Here is a 26,333-nt window from a genome sequence, read left to right as displayed (position 1 = left end):
GACTGTGTTTGCTGTGCAGTGCACATGTATCTGACAAATTTCTTTTGCAGTGTCAGTATTTGAGATACACTACTTGAACTTCCCCACCCCAGAAAATTGTACCATATCTAGTAACATTCAAAATAACTATGATAAAAATTTTTTTGTGTACTCAAGTCAGTGGAATTTGCTGGTATTTGCATTGAAAATGCAGCACTGCATAGTTTATTTGATGGGAAGTCAATATGTGTATTCCAGCTAAAATTTTTGTCCACATTTAGTCTTACAAATTTGACCATGTCAACTTCTTCCATAATTTGATTGTTTTGTTGTATTTTAATTTCCACAGATTTAGAATGTTAGGTTTTGAAATGAACCATATGGGTTTTCACAATGATCAGTTTCAATCCATTTAACTGAAACCAGTTTTCTAAGGTATCCAGTGCCCTTACAATGGAGATAAAAATGTTTTCTGCATCATGATCTTCAAGTAAAATAGAAGTATTGTCTGCAAACAGAACTGGTGGGAAATTTATATTTATGGGTACATCATTTATGTAGAATAGGAACAGGATAGGCCCAAAAATGGAGCCTTGAGGCACACCGTGTGATACTGTACTTCATTTAGAATAATAATTCATTGCATCTGAAGTGACAGTTACCCTTTGTTTTCTGTTGTGTAAGTATGATGTGAGCCATTTAAGAGTATTGTCCTTAATTTCTTAATAATGAAGTCATGGTTCACAGAGTCAGATACTCTTGTGAGATCACGTAGATACCTACAACTTTACTCCTCTGGTTCAATGATTTGTTTACCTTTACAGTAAAGTTATTCAAAACATCCAGAGTGTTTGTTCCTGATTGAAATCCAGACTAGTCACTTATAATAATTTCATTTTTTCAATAGAATTTTTGATCTTGTCTTCTCTTGACCCTTTCTTGAATAGAGGTCTAACTTTGGTATACTCCAAAACATCAGGAAACCATCCCTGTTCAAAAGATTGGTGGAATATTTTAGTTAGGGGAGGTGCTATTATGTCACACATTGTTTTAATCACTTTAGTAGGTATCCAAAGGCACAAAGCAGAGTTTTTATTTTTAATGATAATATAACATTTTCCACATCCTTTACTGTGACTTTTTTTTTTTAATCTCTAAGATACTCAGCTTCATGGTGCAATCCAAAGATATTTACTTCACTCTGCTACTCTTCTACATCACTATCTGACTTTGCAAATTTATGAAGAATTCTTTTAAACACTGTGGTGCTTGAGCTGGGTTTACAATAAAGCTATCATCTAGACCCAAGATATTTCATTACTGCTAACTTTCACAACTATGATTGGACAACAGGACACACTGCTTTTGTCTTAATTTTATGTTGTACAATGAACTTATTGTTTAGCATTTGTTTGGCTGCCTTCATAACTTTTTTTTAAATATCGCTTTATAATGATGAACATACTCAGTAAAACATTTGTTTTTATTATATTTCAGTTCATTGTGAAGTTTCCTCTTCCTGGCTCTAGAAATTTTTATAGCCAGAGTTCTCCATTTAAGTTTATTAGTCGTTTTGTTACATGTGTTTCTAAATGGAAAAGTTTCATAAAACATTTCAAGAAAGCTACATAAATCTATTAAAAAAAATGCTGGTGTCATTGGGGTAAATTTTGTAGGTTAGAATCAGGACTGAGGCTCCTTGTTTTGAAAGAGGTTAAAATGACACTAGAGTTCCACAAAATGCTTAAGAATGCATGGAAAATTAAGGTTAGTTTTGTTCTTGTCTGTTTGGAAAATTTAGAGAGCTACAAAAAGATAGGCATCCCATGCCTATCTTAGCACAACATAACCACTGGGTTAGAAAATTTAAATATATATGATAACACACTAACATGAAGAACTAATAGGGGAAAAGGAGGAATTGTTGCATATATTAATACTGTGTTAAAAAAAACAATGAGACAAGTAGATTTTGCAGTGATCAGTAATATAATTGTATTCCTCTGAAGTAATATTGAGCAATAGTTCCATTTTAATTGTAACTGTATGTATCATGTCCCAGGAGGAAAGGCCAGTATTCACGGCTATGACAGGGATGATTATTCAAAGCAAGAAAGTCTGATAGACATGAACTCTAAAATGCGTGCTTTAAGTATCTTTGATATTATGTAAAAGATAATTTCTACTGCAAGCTATTTGGTTTCCACATTTTGGGAGGAGGTAGTATGAACCAAAAATGAAAAAATTCTCCCGTAAATATGGACTCTAAAATGTGTGCCTTGAGATCTATGAGCAGTTATTCAGTAGAAAAAATATGTTTCATAGTAACAAAGATGCATAACTGCTCATAGCTCATATGGTAGGCACTTTAACAATACCACCTCTCAAAATATGGAAAGCAAAGAGCCTGCAACAGTGTAGATTTGTTTCACAGTTGGAGAAGTGCTCATAGCTCTCAATGTATGTATTTTAGAATGTATGTTCACCAGACTTTTTTGCTTTGAATTATCATTCATGTTACATCCATGAATATTGACTGTTTGTCTTGTGATACTATGTAGCCTACACAGGGTGGTCAGAAACAATCTGAGAGGGTGTTGCTGGGTATATTGTGCTTAGAAATAATCATAAAGCAAAAGATTTGATACATTGCACTGTTTACAAGTTAATCAGCATTGAAGTTAGCAAGTCAGGCTGTTGCATGCACAAATTCAAGTGGCCTGCCATATACAGTTGGTGTCGGTTGTTCTCACAGCAACAGTGCATGAGACTGCTCAGCCTTTGGCTTGGATACAATCCTTTCTACCATCCCATGTCCAGTTTTTGTATTGCTCTCTTATTCAGTTTTCGGAACCCAAATGAAGAACACATTTGCCGACACCATCTCTGGTGGTCCAATTGAATTTGCACAAGAAACAGCCTGCTTGGCAAATTTCAATGCTAATTAATTAGAAAATGGTGTAACATAGTGAGTAATTTTCTTAACAATTATTTCTCAATACAGCCTAACGTGCAATGCCCTTACAAGCTTTACAGGATGTTTCAGACCATCCTGTATATCCACACTGGGAAATTTTGAACTACTGATGATAATTATAGAGTCCTCCTTATTTGCTGGACAGCAGCAAGCTGTTGTGATGATTTTCGTTTAGGTTTTCAAAAGGATTCTGATAGGAAAAATGGTCTTGAAATCTTATTTGCATCCTACAATTTGATCTCAGTAATTAACTTTGTAAAATGGGTGGATAAAGACAATAGGACCCTAATTGATAATGATTTCTTTGATGAAGCTCTAAGCAAGAAGACATACTCAGTAACAAATACTCTTCCTTGCCCTGTTAGTTAGGATATTTTAAATATCATCTTACAGTATAGCTACTCCTCAGTGGAATTAATGACTCTAGAACAAATGCTTTTAAGAATAGTTTGCAAGAGATGACTGGGACAAAATTCTCAACTAGCCAAATGCTGACATAAAATTTAATCTATTCCTTGACAAATTCATATTGTTATTTGAAGACACCTTCCTGCATAAGCTAATCAGAAATGGTATTAAACAGCCATGTAAAGAAACATGGATCATTAGAGGGATTAAAATATAATGTGAAAGGAAAAGGAAATTGATCTGTTGGCAAGTACAAGTAAAGGTCCTGCAGTAGTTGCACAATAAAAAAACTAATCAAAAGATTTGTTCCCATATACTAAGCAATGTATTATCTGAAATATGTAATGCATCACCAACTCAAGCCATTTTTCCTCAGAGACTGAAATATGACATTGTTGAACACCTCTATAGAAAAGGTGATAGGAAAGATATAAATAACTACTGGCCTGTTCCACTACTGGCATCATTATTCAGCGTTACCGAGAAGGTGATTTACTCTAGAATAGCATCCCATTTGAGCAACGAAAATATCTTATGTAAATCACAGCTTGAATTACAGAAGAGTTACTGTTCTGAGAATGCCATTTCTAAATTTTAATTTTACAAGCATTAAATAATAATATAGCACTGATTGGTACTTTCTCTGACATATCTAAGGTACTTGACTCCATGAATCACAATATTCTCCTAGATAAACTGAAGTTTTGTGGAATTGATGTTATAGCCAACCAATGGATAACATCATATCTAACCAAAAGAATGCAGAAAGTTTTACTTAGTAATTCAGCCAATGTAGTTTGGGAACATTATTGTGGCTGGGAAGGAATCCTGTATGGGGTTCCCAAGTCTCAATCTTAGGTTCACTATTGTTCCTCATATGCGTAAATAATCTTACAGCTACTATATAACAAACAGAATTAGTTCTTTTTGCAGATGGCACTGGATTTGTAATTAGATTAGATTTACTTTCAATCCAATTGATCCATAGTGAGGATGTCCTCCAGGATGTAGAACATGTCAGAAAAACAACAATACATGACAAATATTTACAACTAAAACAAATAAGCTAAAGTACCATTCTACAGGTCCCAAGTGGAATGATCATCATTTTTAGTGAACATTATATGAAAGAGTCATTTTACAAATAGTAATGCACTGAATTTAAAATAAAAAAGTTTTATTTATTTATTTATAAGGTAATAAATGTGTGATACAACTACTATAATACAATGGACACATTACTGCACAGAAATGGTGCAGAAGTTAGATTTATATTTACAATGAGCACATTACTGCACTGAAATTGTGCAGAAGTTATATTAGTTGATTTTACTGAGAAATTCATCAATGGAGTAGAACGAGTTGGCCACCAATAAACCCTTTAGGCTTCTCTTAAACTGAATTTCATTGGTTGTTAAGCTTTTTATGGTTGCTGGCAAGTTATTGAAAATGTATGTACCTGAGTAATGCACACCTTTTTGTACAAGACTAAGTGACTTTAAATCCTCGTGAAGATTATTCTTATTTCTAGTATTGCTTCCATGAATTGAGCTGTTGGTTTGAAAAAGTGATATATTTTTAATGACAAATTTCATTAAGGAATAAATATATTGGGAAGCAGTAGTTAGTATCCTTAGCTCCCTAAACAGGCTTCTGCAGGATGTTCTTGAGTTCACACCACATATAACTCTTACTGCACGTTTTTGTGCCCGGAAAACTTTAGCTTGGCTTGATTAATTACCCAAAAAAAATAATCCCATATGACATTATGGAATGAAAGTAAGCATAGTACACCAGCTTTTTCATTTTTATATCCCCTATGTCTGACACAATTCACATTGCAAATAGAGATTTGTTAAGACACTTCAGCAGTTCTGTGGTGTGCTCCTCCCAGTTGAATTTATTATCAAGCTGTAATCCCAAGAATCTAACACTGTACACTTCTTCTATCTGCTTGTCATCATATGTTAGGCATATACTCATTGGACACCCCTTACAAGTTCTGAACTGCATGTAGTGTGTTTTTTCAAAGTTTAGTGACAAAGAATTGGCTAGGAACCAGTGATTAATGTCCACAAATATTTTATTAGCTGATCTTTCTAAGACTACACTTGATTTGCTATTTATTGCAATGTTTGTATCATCAGCAAACAAAATGATCTTGGCATCTGGTAATGTTGCTGATGAAAGGTCATTGATATACACAAGAAAAAGTAAGGGCCCCAAAATGGAACCTTGTGGGACTACACATGTAATTAATTCACATTTGGATGATGCCTGATAGCTTGATACATGTCTCTTTCCTAATAACACCCTTTATTTCCTGCCAGAGATATACGATTTGAACCATTTTGCACCATTTCCTGTTACACTATAATATTCTAATTTATTTAAAAGGATATTGTGACTTACACAGTCAAATGCCTTTGACAGATCACAAAATATACCAGTTGCCTGCAATTTTTTGTCTAATGAATTAAGCACATTTTCAATGTAAGTGTAGATAGCCTTCTCAATATCAGAACCGTTTAGAAATCCAAACTGTGACAGTATGTTATTTGAGATAAGATATTTATAAAGCCAATTGTACATTACTTTTTCTAAATTTTTTGAGAATGCTGGCAACAGTGAAATTGGATGGAAATTTGATGCTGTTTCTTTATCTCCCTTCTTAATCAGTGGCTTAACTTCAGCATATTTCAACCATTCAGGAAATATTCCACTGATAAACAACTGGTTACACAGATAGCTTCATATGTTACTTAGCTCATAATCACATTCTTTAATTAACTTTGTTGATATTTCATCATATCCACTAGATGTCTTTGATTTTAAAGATTTTATGATGGACATTATTTCTGCTGGGTAAATTGATATTATGGAATTTACTTGAAATTTCTGGTCTGAGGTATTCCATAGCAGCATCTACTGAACCTGACAACCCCATCTTTTCAGTAACAGTTATAAAATGTTTGTTAAAAAGTTCTGCAACACTATACATATCTGTCACCAATGTATCATTTACTCTTAATGCTATTTGTTCCTTTTCATGTCTGGTTCTACCGGTCTCCTCCTTCACTATATCCCATATTGTCTTTATTTTGTTATCTGATATGACTATATTTTCCTTGTAATATATTTGCTTTGATGTCCATATTACAGTCTTTAATATTTGCAGTATTTCTTGTAATGTGCTATAGCATTATAGTGTGTTTACATTTTGCGGCGTGCACTACAGCTGTAGCGGTTATAAACTAAGTAACGACAAACTTACTTGTGCTCTGTAATACAGTTATTAAATTTAATAGATTTCAGTGGTGTTGCATGCCATTTGTGGTGAAATAACGACTTAATAAACTTTTGTAATCGTTAGCTCACTGTGTTTTAGAGAGGTTTCAGTGTGTTGAAGTCATTAGTAATTTTCGTGCTTTAGTTTTCAACTGACGTTTATTATTCTTTCTAGTGAAATATTTCAGTAAAATTTTCATATAGTGTTTTAACTTCACTTAGTGTTACAGTGGTAGTTTTAATTTTTTGGTTGTAGTTAATAATTTTGTGAAGTTTTGCTGGTATTGGTATCGGCTGTGTTGTAGTAGTATTAATCCAAGTAGCTGCTTTCTTAGTAGGCAGAGAATTTCAAGACCATTATTGTTAGTTCTTAAATAGTTCTACTGGTGTAACTGAACTTTGGTAAAGTAGACGTATAGTTTTTTTCAGTAACTGTAAAATTTACCATGAGTGAAAAGTTTGGGCTCTGTCGTAGGTTTGTGAGTAGTGGATTACTGTGTGGGATTTGTTCAAAATATTTTCATTGGGGGGAATGCAGTGGGGAAGCCAGTGGTCATTTTAGGGAGATCCTCTCCTGGGAATGTAGAATCTGTAGTAGAAACAAGTTAATAGAGGAGCAGGAGCGTAAGATCTGTGCCCTTCAGGTGCAGTTACAATGTGCAAAGGAGGAACTAGATTGGTTGAGGAGGGTGAAGGGTGGTGGGGAATGGGAACTGGCAGTTGGCAAGAAGGTAGATAGGAAGAGGAGGTACTCAGACAGTTTTACTTTGCATACATGCAATAGATACGACCAACTGTCAGAGTTGAGTGGAGAGGAGCCTCGTGTAGCCATAGATGTAGGTAACTTGCAGCAGTCCTCAGCAATTAGGAGGCGTAGGTTAGTTGCAAAGTCTAGCAGAAAGAAGGTTCTGCTGCTAGGTAGTTCCCACGGTAGAGGTGTGGGCCAGCAGTTGCAGTGAGTTGGGCAGTGAGTACCAGGTCACCAGCATTGTGAAGCCTAGTGCAGGGTTGGCTCAGGTGACTGAAAGCATAGGGGAGTTATGTAAGAATTTTACGAAAGAGGATCAGGTAGTGATAGTGGGTGGAGCAGGGAACAGTCTCGATAGGGACGGGGAATATGCTGTCAGTGGTGACTTGGTTAAGATAGCTACTCAAACTGGTGGTACTAATGTGCATTTCGTGCAACTGTTTCAGCGTCATGATTGGCCTCACCTTAATGTGGCTGTTAGGCGCATTAATGTGGGGCTGGGGAGCGCACTGATGGCGGAGGGCATGGATCACATCTCAGTGGTGCCAGTTGGGCCTATCAGTAGATGGGGTTTCACTAGGCATGGCCTGCACCTCAACAGGTATTGGAAGGGGAGGCTGGCTAAGCTTATAGGTGACAGCGCAGTGGGTGGTGGTGGTAGTGGCATCACACATGGAAAAATTCCTATAGTAGTTGGTGTTAGAGCTGCACCTTTTTTAGACTGAAGTCAGCTGATAGGTATATCTGCTTAAAGGAAGTGCCTCTAACTAAGGGATCACCTCCAGAGGATGTACTGTTTCCAAGTAGAGAAGGAATTAGCATATTTCATCAAAATATAAGAGGTATTAGAGATAAAGTTAGTGAACTGCTAATAGATGTTAAAAATTTGATAATTCAGAGGCTTCCTTTACCAGGCTACAGATTAGCTGGCTGTTTCTCAAGGAGTTCCTTACGGGGTGGGGGAGTGGCTCTGTACGTAAAAAACAGTATTTCATTTGAGTCCATAGACGTATCATGACACTGCACTGAACAGATATTTGAAAGTTGTGCAGCATTAGTTGAATTTAGTGAAACTAAACTTCTAATTGCTGTTGTTTATAGGTCCCCTAACTCTGACTTCAGAGCATTTATGTTTAAGCTAGAGAGGGTTCTTGATTCACTTTGTAGGAAGTACCAGAAAGTAGTTCTATGTGGTGACTTCAATATTAATTTTGTACATGATTGTGCAAGAAAAAGGATGTTGGTAGATCTCCTAAATTCATATGATCTTATGCAAACTGTGTTTTTTCCAACTAGGCTGCAGGGGAACAGTAGCACAGTCATAGACAATATTTTTATTCATTCTTCATTACTAGATGGGCATTCTGTTAGTAAAAGGGTAAATGGTCTTTCAGACCATGATGCACAAATTTTAACACTAAAAGGTTTTTGTACTCTAACCAATGTTGTATTTAATTACAAACTATGTAGGAAAGTTAATCCAACAGCAATAGAGAGTTTTTCAAAACTTGTCAAGGAACAAGAGTGGTAAGATGTTTATAGTGCCGATAATATAGATGATAAATACAATGCTTTCCATAACACATTTCTCATGCTCTTTGAGAGTTGCTTTCCATTAGAACATTCTAAATGGGGTACTAGCAGTAATGGACAGCCCGGATGGCTGACTAGTGGGATAAGGATATCATGTAGAACAAAGCGGGAATTATATCAAAATGTTAGAAGTAGTCACAATCAAGCTACAGTAGCCCATTACAAACAGTATTGTAAGGTGCTTACAAATGTTATTAGCAAGGCAAAAAGTATGTGGTATGCAAATAGAATAGCTAATTCACAGGATAAAATTAAAGCCATATGGTCAGTTGTGAAGGAAGTGTCTGGTCAGCAGCACAAGGTTGACGATATAAAGTCAGTTTGCAGTAATAATATTTCTGTTACTGATAAATCAGATATATGTACAGTATTTAACAACCATTTTCTGAGCATTGCTGGTGAATTAAATAAAAATTTAGTGTCTACAGAAAATCATATAAAATTCTTAGCAAATGCCTTTCCGAGATTGACGTCTGAAATACTCCTCTGTGATACAGACAAGAGGGAGATTGAGACAATAATCAAATCACTGAAGACTAAGGACTCTCATGGTTATGATGGAGTGTCTAGTAGAATACTGAAATACTGTGCTGCACGTGTTAGCCCTGTATTTAGCCATATTTGTAATTTTTCCTTTAGGAATGGTCAGTTTCCTGAGCGATTAAAGTACTCAGTAGTAAAGCCGCTTTATAAAAAGGGAGAAAGGAATAATGTAGATAATTTTAGACCTATTTCTATGCCATCAGTGTTTGCAAAAGTTATCGAAAAGGCTGTGTATGTAAGGTTAATTGATCATTTTATATCACACGATTTGCTATCAAATGTGCAGTTTGGCCTTAGAAGTCATTTGACAACTGAAAATGCTATATTCTCTTTTCTCTGTGAGGTACTGGAGGGGCTAAACAAAAAGTTTCGAACGCTTGGCGTATTTTTTGATTTAACAAAGGCATTTGACTGTGTTGATCACAAAATATTGCTCCAGAAGTTGGACAATTACAGAATAAGGGGAGTAGCTCACAATTGGTTTACCTCTTACTTTAGCAACAGGCAGCAAAAGGTCATTATTCACAATGTTGATAACGGCTGTGATGTGGGATCTGAGTGGGGTACTGTCAAGTGGGGGGTGCCCCAGGGATCAGTGTTGGGGCCGCTCCTGTTCCTTATTTATATAAATGATATGCCCTCTAGTATTATGGGTAACTCTAAAATATTTCTGTTTGCTGATGACACTAGCTTGGTAGTAAAGGATGTTGTGTGCAACATTGACTCGGTTTCAAGTAGAGCAGTACATGACCTCAGTTCATGGTTTGTAGAAAATATACTAATGTTAAATCACAGTAAGACTCAGTTTTTACAGTTCCTAACACACAATTCAACAAAACATGACGTTTTAATCTCACAGAACGGGCATATGATTAGTGAAACTGAACAGTTCAAATTCCTAGGTGTTCAGATAGATAGTAAGCTGTCGTGGAAAGCCCACGTTCAGGATCTTGTTCAAAGACTTAATACTGCCATTTTCACTATTCGAACGGTATCGAAAGTGAGTGGTATTTCGACACATAAATTAGTCTACTTTACTTATTTTCATTCACTTATGTCATATGGGATTATGTTTTGGGGTAACTCTTCCCATTTTAGAAGAATATTTTTGGCTCAGAAATGGGTGGTTCAGGCAATAAGTGGTGTGAGTTCACAAACCTCTTGTTGACCTCTTGTCACGAGTCTGGGTATTTTGACATTGGCCTCTCAATATGTATATTCCTTATTGGCGTTTCTTGTTACCAATATTAGTTTATTTCCAACAATAAGCAGCTTTCACTTGGTTAATACTCAGCAGAAATCAAACCTCCATTTGGATCAGACTTCCTTAACTCTTGTGCAAAAAGGTGTGCAGTATACTGCTGCATCCATTTTCAATAAGCTGCCACTCAAATTCAAAATTCTTAACAGTAATCCATGTGCTTTCAAATCGAAACTGAAGAGATTCCTCATGGGTCACTCCTTCTATTCTGTCGAGGAGTTCCTTGAAAAATTAAGATGATTCTCATTGTATTGCTGATAGCATTTCCTTAAACGTATGGACTGATTTTCTTTCAGGTTCATGAACATTTATTTTTATCTGTTATTACTTTTTATGTTGTAAGTTCACGTACTGACACGTTCCATGACCTTGGAGATTTGCTCCTCAATTTGGTCCTACGGAACTTGACATTTAAATAAATAAATAAATAAATAAATAAAAGCATCAACATCGGGACTGTTTCGGACTGACAGATACAGTTTTCTTTTTGTTTTACAAGATACCCCTATTCCTTGAGTAATCCATGGCTTCTTTGTAGACTTTGCTCTAACCTTGGTAAGCTTTGGGGGAAAACAGTGTTCAAATAAGGTAAGCACTTTATTAGCAAAAGTGTTATATTTTTCACTCATGCCATGAGCACTGTAAACATCAGTCCAGTGAATGTCTCTGAGGAGTGCCCTAAAATAATCAATTTTTGGCTTATTGATTACCCTGTGGAGCTCAGATTTAACAGATTTTATATCCTGTTCATTATTATCATTTAACAGAAGGAACTGCATGTCATGGTCTGAGAGGCCATTGATTATTGGTTTTGTAATATAATTTTGTTCATGGCCTTTTCTATAAAGATATTATCAATGGCTGTTTGTGAGCAATTGGCTACTCTAGTGGGGAACTTTACAGTGGGAATTGAGTTGACTGATAGTGTTACTAACTCAAATAAGTTCTTATTGGGAGAGTCTTTAAGGAAATCTACATTGAAATCACCAGCAACCACTATTTCTTTGTTTTTGGTTGTTAAATGGGCCAGTACAGCTTCAAGGTGGTTTACGAACAGATTAAAGTTACCTGCAGGTGCTCGATATACACTTAATATTATGAAGGATTTTTTGTGAAATTCTACTTCTGTTTCACATGCTTCCATATGCTACTCTAGGCAAAATTTATGAATGTCTATGTTCTTAAATTTATGACAGTTTCTGATGAATGTGGCAACTCCTCCTTTCTCCATTTCTGATCTACAAAAGTGAGATGCGAAGCTAAACCCTGTAACACTTAAAAGTTCTATACCAGTGGTCACATGATGTTCAGAGAGGCAGATTAAGTCAGTTGGGTTTGAAGACTCTAATTCATCTATGCAGATTGTTAATTCATTAATTTTATTTCTCAGTCCTCGAACATTTTGATGCAATAAAGATAGCTGACATTTCACATTGACTGAGTTAAAATTTGGTAGAGTTAAAATATCTGCTGACTGTTGAAAATTCTTAACCAATAGTTGTTTATGCTGATGTAATACGCTAGAATTGTGTAACTCTTCAGGCTTTCCCGGCGATCTAATGGCATCTTGGGTTGTCGGGTGTTCTGCCGGATATCAGCGTCATTCTTGCACGATATTTTGGTCACGTAGCTCGTGACCTTCATCAGGTGCGACCTGAGACTGCTCCTTGAGTGGACCTGGTCCAGTATTTATGCCTATGGCCTTCCCCCTCCACCAACGGCTGCAGGCACTTCCTCTGTGGTCCGCGCCCATTCCCTGCGACCTGCTGGAGCGTTGCTGCTCCGTTTTTCGTCTGCTGCAGTTCTAGGTGTTCCCTCTGCAGTCCGCGCCCACCATACCCACTCCTGGGGGTTTCATCTACGGTCTGGAGTACCAAGCGTTCCCCCTGCGGTCCGTGCCCGCTCACCACGACGTGTTGGAGCGTTGCCGCTCCGTTTTTCGTCCGCTGCAGCTCTGGATGTTTCCTCTGCGGTCCGCGCCCACCAGTCCCACTTCTGGGTGTTCCATCTTCAGTCTGGTGCACCTGGAAGTCCACCAGGGGCTCGTTTTCCATCTTCATGTCTCTGGTTCTTCTGTTTGTGTAGTGTTGCAGCTGGCCCCGTTGCTCCTTTAACAATTCCAGAGCCGGATCCCAGGCTCTGCTTAGCTGGTACCCTGTGTCACGGTTCATAAGATCATCAGCCATTTTAATTTCTATCGATTCTCTTATAAACACTGTCCCAAAATCTGGGTGTTTGTGCTAGAATCTTGGCATCCTCATACTTCATGGCATGATCTAGTTCTAGACAGTGTTCAGCAATGGCTGACTTAGTCACCTGTCTTAATCTAGTGTGTGTCTAATGTTCTTTGCACCTGATCTCCACAGTTCTTGTCGTCTGGCCAATGTAGGACATGCCACATTGACAACTGGTTGTCGTAACCCCAGGTCATCTTTGACACTCCCCAGCAGTCCCCCGATCTTGTTGGATGGACAGAAAACACACTTGATATTGTGTTTACGGAGGATCCTACTGATTCTGGCAGAAATAGAGCCAGCACAGGGCAGATATGCCACCTTCTTTGCTTCATCTTGGTCTTCTTCAGGAACTTGTGGTATAGTGGCTGGTTGGAGTGCCCTCTCAATTTGTCTGTCCGTGTATCCATTCTTGGAGAAGACTGTTTTGAGACGTTCTATCTCTATAGGTAGATTCTCTTGGTCTGACAGGGCACATGCTCTGTGGACCAAAGTCTTCAGAACCCCATTCTTCTGTGCAGGGTGGTGACAGCTGCTGGCCTGCAGATATAAATCAGTGTGTGTTGGTTTTCGGTACACACTGTGGCCAATTGATCCATCTGCTTTCCTCTGGACTAGTACATCCAGAAATGGCAGCTGGCCATTCTTCTCCAGTTCCATGGTGAACTTGATATTAGGGTGGCATGAGTTAAGATTTTCAAGAAACTCATTGAGCCTGTCCATCCCATGTGGCCAGATCACGAAGGTGTCATCCACATACCTAAAGAAGCATGTGGGTTTAAATGTGGCTGTCTCCAATGCCCTCTCCTCAAAACTCTCCATAAACATGTTGGCAACCCCAGGGGACAGTGGGCTGCCCATAGCTACACCTTCAGTTTGCTCATAATATTGGTTTCTGTACAGGAAATACGTGGATGTCAGTGTATGACAGAACAGGTCCAACAGAGCACCGTCAAATTTATCTGCAATCTGTTCTAGTGAGTCCTTCAGTGGGACCCTGGTGAACAGCAATACCACATCAAAACTAACCATGATGTCCGAATCTGTGATGTACAGTTGCTTGAGGCGTTGCAGGAAATCTTCTGAGTTGCGGATGTGGTGAATACATTTCCCCATATATGGAGACAGGAGATCTTTCAAGTACTTGGCTGTTGTGTATGTAGGTGCCCCAATATTACTGACAATAGGACATAGGGGCACGCCCTCCTTGTGTATTTTAGGCAGACCATACAGTCTAGGTGGCACTGGCGCTTTTTCCCGTAGTTGTCTGATGATCTTATCGGGCATCCCTGTTTCCTTCAAGAGAGCACTAGTCTTCTTGGCCACCTTGTCCGTGGGGTCACACTCCAGAATTCTGTATGCAGGGTCCTCCAGAAGTTGGCGTACTTTCTCATCATAATCCACCCGCTGCAAGATGACAGTGGAGTTCCCTTTGTCTGCTGGCAGTACCACAATGCTGTTGTCCTCCCGTAGTTTCTTGAGTGCAAGCCTCTCCTCGGTTGTGATGTTCGATTTCGGCGGCCTGGCCTTGGTGAGGGCCCTGCAGGTCTCTTGGCGGACTTCCTCTGCCACATTAGGTGGAAGTGTGGCTGCAACTTGCTCTACTGCACTGATGAAACATGAAATGGGTACGTTTCTAGGGGTCGTAGCAAAGTTGAGACCCTTGCTGAGTACCTTTAAGGTTGTATCATCAAACAAGTGCAAGTACGATGCTGATATCCGGCAGAACACCCGACAACCCAAGATGTCAAGCTAGAATTATGTTTTTTGGTTTCTTTCTCAAATTGAAGGTTTGTCTCAGTTATAACCTCTCTTAAAATTTGGTTTCTTTCTGTTCTCCCTACTCTAAAAAAAGAGTCTTTCCTGAGCCCTATAACCACTGGTATTTTACCACTCATGACAGTGCCTCCCCCCTTTAACATTCGTGCTATTTTCCCAGCCAATTTACCCTTCCTCTTCTTGTTTAGGTGAAGGCCATGCCTAGTATAATCCCACCTATTGAGAGAATCAACAGGAACCACATCAATGTGTGACCCTGCACCCAACATAAGCAGCCGTTCCAGCTCCAAATTAACTCTCCTGACAGAAGAGTTCAAATGAGGTCGGTCATGGTGCCCAAGAACAGATACAAACTCAACACTAGTATGCTTCGATGCTGATGCAATCTTTGCCAGGTCACACTCTATACTGTACCCAGGATTTCTGTCAATACTGTTACCTACCCCACCCACTATAACCACGGTGTCTTCCTTAGTGAAATCTTTGAAAACTGATCCTAAATCCTCTGTCACCTGCTCCAGACCAGCACTAGGTTTAAAAAAATTGGTGACCTGGTATTCTGATCCTAGTTCATCCTGCAAAAGTTGGCCAACACCTCTTCCATGAGAACTACCATCAATCAAAGCATTCATACAGAAACAGAAGAAATGGTAAATACTGTTCTTAAAAGTGTCATTGACAGGTTTTCTGTGAATGGTTTGATGCTCAGTTTTTCTGCTCATCTAGCAGTACTACACCATTGACAAATGTAACAAATGGTTAGGAAATAATAAATTGGGCGGAAACTTCAAAATTGTCAAGTGTCCATATTAATGAGAATGTACACTGGAAAAAGAACATTTTGGAAATCCTAAAACAACTCAGTTCAGCCACATTTTCTCTTATAATCATTGCAAATCTTGGGGAGACATTTATTATTTTGCATATTTTGATTCATTAATATCATATGGAATAATATTCTTGGGTAACTCATCTTTAAGAAAGGAAGACTTCATTGCCCAAAACCATGATATAAGAAAAATATGTGGTGCTCACCCATGATCATTTTGAAGACATTTGTTTAAGGAGTTCAGCAATCTGACCACTGCTTTACAGAATATTTATTCCCTCATGAAGTTTTGTTGTAAATAATCCACTGCAGCACAAAAGGAACAGTGACATACATAATGACAACACCAGAAGGAAAAATACAATCGTTACTCCAAATTATAGTTGTCTTTTTTTCAAAAAGGTATGCGTAATGCTGTAACCAAAATTTTTGATCACTTTCCCAGTAATATAAAATATCTTACAGACAGCAAAGCAAAATTTGAAGACAAATTGAAAAAGTTTTTTGTTGACAGCTCCTTCTATTCTGTAGAATAATTCCTATTCTTGTAATGTGTGAAAGGTGGCAGATAGGAATAACAAACTCACATCTGTACATCAAATAAAAAATTATTACATAAAAATAAAATAAAAAATTATTAGCATGTAGACAAATTTACATCTTAATTTGTTATCTGAATGTAAACTGACTCATTTCACATCATCATGATTTATCCTGCAAATGATGCATGGAACATGAGACTAACTGCTAAAACAGCTATGAACATCTGAGAGTTTTAGTTGCAAGGAGAATAGTGGCAAACAGCAATATAGTTTTGAGAGTTCTTGAAAAGGATTTGGGGTACACTTGCTACTTGTCAGTACTCAGTATATACTCTGGCTTTCATGATTTGACACTGAATTATTTCATGTGCATGTGTGGTGAGGCAGGACATGAATTTGGTTTTCAAAGATCATTATATTTTCTGGAAGGGTGGGTGGGGGGGGGGGGGGGTCGGGAGGATGCAAATGCCCACTATGTGGGTATGTCATTGATTGCATCACATGCCAGCAGAAGTGAGGTAGAGTCAGAATTCAGGAACACAGATTTTTCTTTATATCTTGTTACTGTAAAATCCACATATCCCCTCTAGGAAACATTCACCCATTTTTAAGAAATCTAGATGCATAATTGAGCTGCCTGTCAGAGAAGAAGAAACAGTTAAAAGTTTGATACTTCAATGTTGATTTTTTACAAGACACAGACAAGAACAATTAACTGGAATCATTATGTGGGTATTTCAATATAATTTCAGTGGTTAATTCTCCAACTCTGTGTAGCAAGCTATTAGGGCTCTGACTGATATTTTTTTTTTCCCAGTTGTTAGTGGACTATCTGATAATTATGCACAATTTATATAAATAAACGGTAGACCTTATGCTCCTAAGGCAGGTTCATGCCTCATTAATGAAAACAGAATACAATGTTTTTTTTTTTTATTTAATAAAATTGCCGCCAATTTTACATTTTTGTATATTTATTTATTGATTTCACTCTTTTACTGTACAGTTCTATGTGGTACCGTTCACAGGCTTTGTTACACAGTTCACATACACGTTGTGATTGGTTCATGATAAGTTTTGTTTTTGCAAATTAGATGATGAAAGCCATGAATAGAAAGTCTAGTTACGACATGTTGCAGCTCAAAGCTTGGTGCTGTCCATGAGCAGTTCGTCATTGCTTCGGTGCCATAGAACTCTGGCCATACTTTTTCTCGTTTGTCCTCCATGGTCTTCAGTTGCTTTCTGGAAGCCCTGGTGTGTGGCATCATATATTGAAGTTTGATGTCTTCAATTAGGAATGTCTCTCTTGCTGGTAGGTACACTAGTCTAGGTCTTGTTGTCTTTGAGAGACCTAGTGCTCTTTTTAGATAAGTTGATTTTACCTTTTCTAGTGTTTCTAGATTTTTTTCTGTCAGGTGGTCCCATATAATCTCCATCCCATAGGCCAGGATTGGCAAGATTTTTGCATGAATAATTTCATGGCTGTTTCTAGAGTGAGAAAGGGGATGCTTTTGATGTCCTGTATTGCTATTATTGCTTGGGCTGCATGTTCTGTTGTATGTTTTGTGAAGCATTTGGCTGTTGGTTGCAATGTCACCCCTAGGTATTTAAAGTCTGATGAGATTTTTATTTTTTGTCCTCTGATGTTGATTTCTGCATTCTTGGGTGTTTTGCCTCCTTTTCTGAAAATCACCATTTCTGACTTTGTTATGTTTGTGTGTAGTTTGTGTTCACTGCACCATTTGTCTATTTTCTCAATTATTTTCTGCAGCTTCTGTATATCTGTTGAACCTACGGCTATGTCATCAGCGTATGCATATACATATACATCTTCTTCATTTTCTCCAATTCGGAGTACTTCTTCAGTGGCAATAATGTACAGCAAAGGACTCATTGGGTTACCCTATAAGACTCCGTTCGATTGCAGAATGACGTTCGAAAAAGAGAGGTTGTCTGATATTGTGATTAAGTTGTATTCGAGGATTGACTTGATTATTCTTGGCCATATGCTATCTTCTCCCATTGTGTTTTACAGTTTTCGGACTATGACATCTCTTTCCAGTAGGTCAAAGGCTTTGTTAAAGTCTATGAACACTGTGTATAACATTTATTTCTTTTGTAGCACTTCATCGATGTTATTTAGAAGAAGCCTGACTGCCATAAGTGCTGATCTTCCAGATCTGAAACACATTTGTCATTCTGGGAGATGACTGTCCACAGAGGCTTTGGTTTTTTGTGTAATTATCTTTGAAAACATCTAGAACTGAGTATTTTTCAGTGCTATGCCTCTGTACTTGTTTGAATCTGTTGGGTCTCCTCTACCTTTGTAGAGAACTTTTATGTCGAATGTCTCCATTGTGTCAGAATTCTTCCAAGTTCTAGGCATTTGTTAAATAGTTTGATCCATACGTGTTGGAGGGCCTCTTTCACATCTTTTATATGTTCATTATATATATTATCAGTTCCTGCTGCTTTCTTTTTCTTCAGTGCTTTTATTACTTCTTTTACATCTTCTTCATTTAGAGCCAGTATCTTACTGAAGTAGTCTTCCCATTCCTTTATGTCTATATTTGGTGTATGAGACAGTTTTCTCGGTCTTGCTGTTATGTATGGGTCTTTCTCTGCTTCATCAGCTTCTCTTTTTGCCTCTCTTTCTATGTATTCTTTTTTCTTCTCTTCTATTAGTTTTTTTTTAGATTCTCCTCTCTTCTGTGTACAGTTTGTCTGTTTCCTCGTCATGCTGGTTTCTTAATGTATGGAGCGTTCTTAGAACAGTGTTCCTTTTGCTGTAGCATTCAGCATCGAACCATCTTTTTGCCGTCCTTGTTTTTGGGTTTGTTTATATCACTGAATTTTTTAGGAGGTCTTCTATTTAGTCTGTTGCTTTTTCAAGGTCTCCTTCCTCCATTAAAGTTTCTATTTGTCTTATTTGTTCTTGCTGCTTTGTTAATTTTTCTATATCTGTTTTTCTTTGTGTGATTTGGTGGGTCTTTCTTGCTGCCAGTGACATGACATTATTTATTTTTATCTTCATTGGAATGTGCTTTCATATAGGAGTAATGGAGTCATGCCATATTGGTTGAATACTTCCTTTTATTTCTCCTCTTGTTAATGCGATATCAATGGTGCTTTTCCCATTGTGGCATATGTTTGTAGTTATCTGTCTATTGTTCAGTAGGGTGAAACCATCTTCTTCTAGGGTTTCAATGACTAGTTTTGTTCTATAGTTCTCCATGTCTATTCTGCAGTTGAGATCACCTGCAATAATGGTGGATTTGCTGTCGCATTGTTTGATGAGTGTGACTTTTTCGTTAATTATTTCTACAGCATTTGTGTGTGGTTTAAAATAGGCTGCAATTATATTCATTTTTGCTGCTTCTACTAGCATGCTATTTTGTTGTTTTATGATATTTTTTTGGTGGGTGTCAACCAGTGTTTCAGTAGGCTAGATATTCCTCCCATGGGTTGTTCTCTTTCTCCCTTCTTTACCATTAGGTGATAATTGTAGAAACATTTATGTTGCCAGTTGTCTATCAGGAAGGTTTCTGTTAGAATTGCAAGATCCGAGTTTTGCAGAATGTCTGTTGGTGTTAGGTTAAGAGCACTTTTTATTCCCTCTGAATTCCACAAGACTGCTTTTATTTCTTGTTCTTCTGGTTTTCTTCTTAGTTTAGTTGAGCTTTGCTCCCTCTTCCATTGATCGTCTTGGGAAACAAAATTGAAATACTTGTATGTTTTCTGGCCAGAATTCTGGTTCTTGTGTGATTTGTAGCTTTTCAAATGGAATGTTTTAAGATTAAGTTAAAAGAAGTGGTCTGGGGTGAGGTATATATGGAAAGAGATGCTGATGTCAAATTCAGTAAATTCCATAGTAAATTTTTGTCAATATTTCCTAGAAAAATTAGCCAGAAAAAACCATTAAAGAAAACAAGGAAACTAAAATGTCATGTAAGAGGAAGAGGAAAATTTATATAAAGGCCAGAATAAGTCAAGATCTGACATTACTTGCACACTACAAAAGTACTGTTATATTTTTGGGAAAGTCATTAAATTTACAGATTGATGCACATCCTGACAGAAATTAATAATACCAATAATAAAATGAAAACTATATGAGATATTTTCAAATGGGAGTCAGGATGGCCTGTCAGTGAACAAAATACTGTAACAATTATATTAAATGACAATGTTGTGACTGATAATTCACAAGCTGCAAGTACTTTTAACAATCATATTCTAAATGTAACAGCAAAAGTAAGATTAAATAGTTCAGATGAAGTAGTAAGAGAGTAGACTGAAGATGTCATTCCACAAAACCTTAAGCAACAATGAAATTAATGAAATTAATAAAATTATAAAAATTCTTAGAAACAAAAGCTCTGTGGTGCTGATGGAATTTCAAATAAAATTCTGAGTTGTTCCAACTTAATGAATAATGTCTGTAATGATAATGCAATGCGTCATTGGCACAGAGAATTTTTCTAGACAGGACAAAATATGTAATTGCTAAGTCTGTTAATAAGAAAAGTGACAGATAATAAACAAATATTGCCCAATTTTCTTTCTGAAATCTTTTTCCGGAATATTTAAAAAAGTAATGTACTTCAGAGTTGTCTCACATTTAAGTAGAAGCAATGTACTTAACATATCACAGTTTGGAATCCATGATTACTCATCTGAGAATTCCATTTATACTTTCACTCACCATATATTACAAGCCTTAAATAATACAGTATCACCAGTTGATATTTCTTGTGATCTTCCCAAGGCATTTGATTGTGTAGATCATGTTACTCTATTAGAATAGCTCATGTTTTATGGAATTCATGAATTTACGCACAACTTGTTTGAATCATACATAACAAACAGAATGTGAAAAGTTGTGCTGAATAATTTAAACAATGTTGAAATGTGGTAAAATTTTAGTGGCAGGGGAGAAATGACAAAGGGATTCCCACAGGATTCAATTTCAGGTCCACTCCTATTACTTAAATATGTGAATGATCATCCACTTAACATTCATCAAGTAGATCTGGTACTTTTTGAAGATGATCCTAGTGTTACAATAAATTCCATTGAAATTGAAGCTTTCAGGTTGTGGTGCTCTATAGAAGAATATTGAAGATTAGATGGGTAGATCATATAAATAATGAGGAGGTACTGAACAGAACTGAGGAGACAATAAATTTGTGGAACAATTTGACCAAAAGAAGGGATCAGTTTTATAACACATTCTGAGAGATCAAGGGATCACTAAGTTAGTATTGGAGGTAAATGTGTATGGGGGGGGGGGGGGGTATAAATCATAGAGGGAGACCAAGATATGATAAGAGTAAGCAGATCCAGAAGGATGTAGGTTGCAGTAGTTATTCAGACATGAAGAGTCTCACACAGGATAGAGTGGTATGGAGACCTGCATCAAAACAATCTTTGGACTAAAGACCACAACACAGATGGATATCAACAGAAGAGATTGTTAATGATGTTTTACAGAGAGTTATTAAGTGGTTCTCTGAAAATGGACTCTCCCTGAATTTTGAGAAAATACACTATATTCAATTCTGTTCAACAAATGGTCATACCAACAACTGATGTAGCACATGAACAGGAATCAGTAGAGTGAATAGAATGCTCCAAGTTTTTGGATCTACGTCTTGATGAAAACTTGACCTGGGAGAAGAATGTTACTGAACTTCTCCGACAATTAAGTTCAGATACTTTTGCTCTTCATGTAACTGCTAGTCTTGTAAACACATGAATCAACCTTCTGACATATTTTGCCTATTTCCACTCAGTAGTGTGTTATGGAATAATTTTTGATGTAACTCATCACTTAGAAAGAAAGTACTGACTGCACAAATGTGTGCAGTAAGAATAATATGAGATTTTCATCTCTTCAAGGAGCTGGGCATTTTAATATGCCATTACAATACACACATGCACTAACAAAATTTGTCATAAGTAACTGGTCCCAATTTGAGAAGAATAATGATATTCATATCTTCAACACAGTAGAAAAAAAATGAGCTTCATTACCCAATATTAAAGCTGTCAGTGTTTCAGAAAGGAGTGCAATATGCAGCAACAAAGTTTTGGTTGTTTTACCAATACCATAAAATGTCTGACAGGTTGCACAGCAAGTTTTAAACCTAACCCAAAATCAGTTCCCCTGGACATCTCCTTCTAGCCCATACATGAATTTCTATTTAAAAATTTGTAGCCTGTTAGAAAAATAAAGTAAAATACCAAATAGTTTCTAAGTGTTCAGGCATGATGGTCACTAAAAAATAATGTCTTCATTAATGTTAACACCAATCATGAATCATGAATATCTGTTAACTGACTTGTTTGAAACCAGTTTGATAAAAAGAGTCATTCAAGTGATCTACAGAGCATGTTATCAACTAACTGTTATTTTATTGAAACTAGCTGGTAATCTGAAACACTGAATTATGTACTGCTGATTTCATGGGCCTTTTACCTGCAGCTGTAATCAAAATACTGGTATCACGCAATTCTTTTTTTTTTAGTCATTCACATCACTACTGGAAACAAGAAAAAACACAGTTACAAAATATAATCATTACAATCAATCATTATCTATATCTACAAAGACTGCCTTGCACAAAAGAAATGAGACAGTTCACATTGTTAAGCAACTATTTGTCATGGCATGTTGGCATATGACTACTTTCTTTTCCTTGAATTGTCTCCTGTGACAAGTTTAATCAAAATCAATCAGTTCAGTAGCAGTTGATGAGCAGTTTACTACAGACATGTTCCTGTGCTCCACTAGAATGCAAAAAGAACAAAACACTGTGCAGTCCCACAGAAAACAAAAAAATATATAGGTAGATTTATGTGAATTCGAACTCCTCTTTTGAAGTGCACAACTATTAATTTAACATATTTAGTAAGCATGAAAATTGCAGCATAAGACTCTTTCTTTCATTAGTTTCCTCATTTCAGAGGCTGCTGTTGTCTAGCAACCGTACATTCAGTTAATGAAAGGCCACTCCAATTTCTGATACATGCATTATTTAAGTCCTTGACCTGTTCTGGCATTCACATTCAGCCCATTTTTACATGGATCTGAAACTGCCATTGTTAATGCAAAATATGATGGATACATAAATATTTTGCATAGCGTGAGTTGAAAGACAAAGCTCACACTTGTACAGTATACATACATGAAGACTACATAATTTACACTGGGCTGTTGTGAAACAACATCAAATAAAAAGAAGTAAAAGTCTGGTGGATTTAAAAGTTATGTGCTCAACTATAACATGAGAAGAACAGTTGTTTCATTATCATGAAAACTGAACAATTCAGTACATTAAAAGTATTGACATGCTTTAGCTTGAAAAAGAGTAATATTCTCACACATTCAAAATTTCAGTTTGCACACTTAGCCAATAACTAGCTAAAAATAATTCTTAGATTTAATAAAAATTGAAAATAGTTGCTGTTATGTCCACTAGCATAACTGGGTAAAAGTTAGGCACTAGCGTGTCTTGGACACAATATGGACTACTTACAGGAATGTGTTACTAACATCTAGGTGCAATCTAGGTGCAGCTACAAAATTGCTGAGTATCTTTAAATGAAGTTGTCAGTAATGGGGTGGTATATGTTGATGAATATGGATTTTTAGTGTGATTGTTCTTGGAAATTGCCACCCCTTACTGACATCATCACAAACATGACACATCCGTGTGTGTGTGTGTGTGTGTGTGTGTGTGTGTGTGTGTGTGTGTGTGTGTGTGTGTTTTTTCCCATGATATCATTGAGCACATAGCTTTTAAAGTCATCAGACTTTTACTTTTTTATCATTTGATGTTGCTTCACAGCTGCACAATTTATGTTACATAACCTTTCTGTACTTATTCTGTACATGTTTAAGCTTCATTTCTTATCTCTTTTTATGTAAAATATTTATTTTATCCATCATGTTATGCATCAACAATGGCAGTTTCAGACAACTGGAAAATGGTATGGATGTGAGGGCTGAAAATGGTCATGGAGTAAAATAAACTACATGTCAGCAACTGGAGTGGCCTTTGATTGAAAATTTTTCATTTGTGTCAGACTGCAGACATGGCATTTTCCAATGGGGTGCAGCAAAAAGGTCTGTAGTAAACTGCGCATCCACTGTCACCAACATGACTGATTTTGGTTCCTGATGTTTTCCTGGCATATTGAATATTGTATGAGGTTTTGAGATTGCAGACAGATCATGTTGACTTCTTGCCTCAATATTTTGGCTGGCAACCGTCGAGCCATTTTCAGGTGAGTGTCTGCCACTTATGACTGCTAGTTCAAGGTGTTGGCTACATAGCAAAAATTGGTGCGGATATGCATGTGCATTGGCTGCCATCACTGGAGTGTCCTCTATCAAACCTGGACAAGCCTTGGGACCTAGTGATCTCTTTAATTTCTTCTTAGAGAAAACAGTTTATTAATAATGACATGTGTGGCAACATCTGGTATATGTTTTTAGCACTCCAAGCACACGTTCTGACAGAGAGCCTGCATACCACAGATGGAATGGTATTTGCAGAGGGCGTGGATTTTGATAGAAGATGCTCCTGTGATGACTGACAATGTGCATGTGTTTCCATGCCAATTTTTGCTATATAGCTAACACCGTGAAGTAGCAGTCTCCAGTGGCAGACACTTGCCTGAAGATGGCTGGATGGTTGCCAGCCAGAATATTGTGGCAAGAAGTCAACATGATGTGGCTATAATCCTGAAACCTCATATAATGACTGATTTTGACAATATTATCACAGCAAAAGGATGCAGGTCTATGTCATAAAACATTCATACACTAATACATAGTACTAAATATTTCCTCAGTAATGTAAGAAGTCTTGTTTCTTTCATATCTTGGTAATAAAATTATTTACAGATTATCTCTGAATAAAAGATTTAATTACTAAATAATTAGAAAAATTTTAATCTCCAGTTTTTCTTATCATTGTCTATAACCTTATTTATTTTCAGGTTTTGCATCTGGACCTATAGTGCTGAGATTTCATAGTGATGATGTTACAGAGCCTGAAAAAGAAATGGGATTTCACATTACTTACAAGCAACTAGGAACAGGTTGCATGCGGTCTCTAAGATAAACATTCTGCTCAACAATAACCAATAAAATTTATATATTTATTTATTGTATTTATATAAGAGTAAGGTGTATTGAAAATCTCTAACAAAATCCACAGAGCAGATACTCATCAAAGTGATAGTTAACTAGATATTATAAATGAGAGTCATACTTCAGAAACACTAAAGGCCCATACTTTGACCCATAACATTAGACAAAAATAACAAAAAAATGATGAATTAGACTGCCTAATGTAGTGTATGTGATTTCATTGCTGCCAATCATTGGAATTCATTAAATTGCAAGCTAAAATTACGATGATGAACCAGAATTGTTATCAAAACATAACAAGATGTTATATAGCAGTGCTCTACTAGAGATGACTGCTATTTTTGTCAAATGTTTGAAACATTAAGGTACAGCTGGATTATGAGATTCATGGTTGTATGGTGCAGCGGTGCTGAAGGTCAAATAAATAGAGACTTTATGAAGTATTCTTATTAAGCCGCATAACCCACGAACAGATTCACAAAAATGTCATATTCACCTGGTAATCATTGTTGCTTCCAGTATCCTGCACTTGGAAATTTACACACCAAAAGCTCATTCTGCTGATTTTTAACCTGACGGTAATGTACGTTGTTAGCTTAGGGCACACAAGATTACAGTTATCAGCAGAGATAATGTGTAATTGAATATTTTGTGTTCATTAGTTGGTTACCAACTGCGTAAGATTCCGTTATTGTTCTGGTGTAACCACAAGCGCTGGAACAAAGACGAATAACGCAAGAGAAGAGAAGGCTGTGAAACAACATTGGCCAATAGTGCACTGACCAGGACATTACCACAACTGGAGCAGCATCTAGCCAAAGTGAATATAAGCACCACTCCTGCCAGCCTTGGCCGGATATTAGTGGACACTATCAGCATGGCCTAGCAAAGAGTGCTACAGTATCAGTTATTAGTAATCCGCATCCATTGCTTGTTTGGACATTGTCTATGGCAAGGAGCATTACTGTTTGCACGTTGCCTATCACTTG

General features: G+C 36.9%; 1 protein-coding gene across 1 annotated transcript in view; it reads left to right on the top strand.

Annotated features, from left to right (window-relative positions):
- The window catches only part of LOC126183691 (uncharacterized), a 639,493-nt gene extending 613,562 nt beyond the window's left edge, over window positions 1-25,931 (top strand). Inside the window, exon 9 of the mRNA XM_049925871.1 lies at window positions 25,191-25,931. Coding sequence (XP_049781828.1) covers window positions 25,191-25,315 — 125 coding nt within the window. The 3' untranslated portion in view covers window positions 25,316-25,931. The remainder of the gene's footprint in view (window positions 1-25,190) is intronic.
- The last annotated feature ends 402 nt before the right edge of the window (window positions 25,932-26,333 follow it).

The sequence above is a fragment of the Schistocerca cancellata genome, chromosome 4 (genome assembly GCF_023864275.1).
Source record: "Schistocerca cancellata isolate TAMUIC-IGC-003103 chromosome 4, iqSchCanc2.1, whole genome shotgun sequence".
NCBI classification, from domain to species: domain Eukaryota; kingdom Metazoa; phylum Arthropoda; class Insecta; order Orthoptera; family Acrididae; genus Schistocerca; species Schistocerca cancellata.
This window is presented reverse-complemented; position numbering and strand designations above follow the sequence as displayed.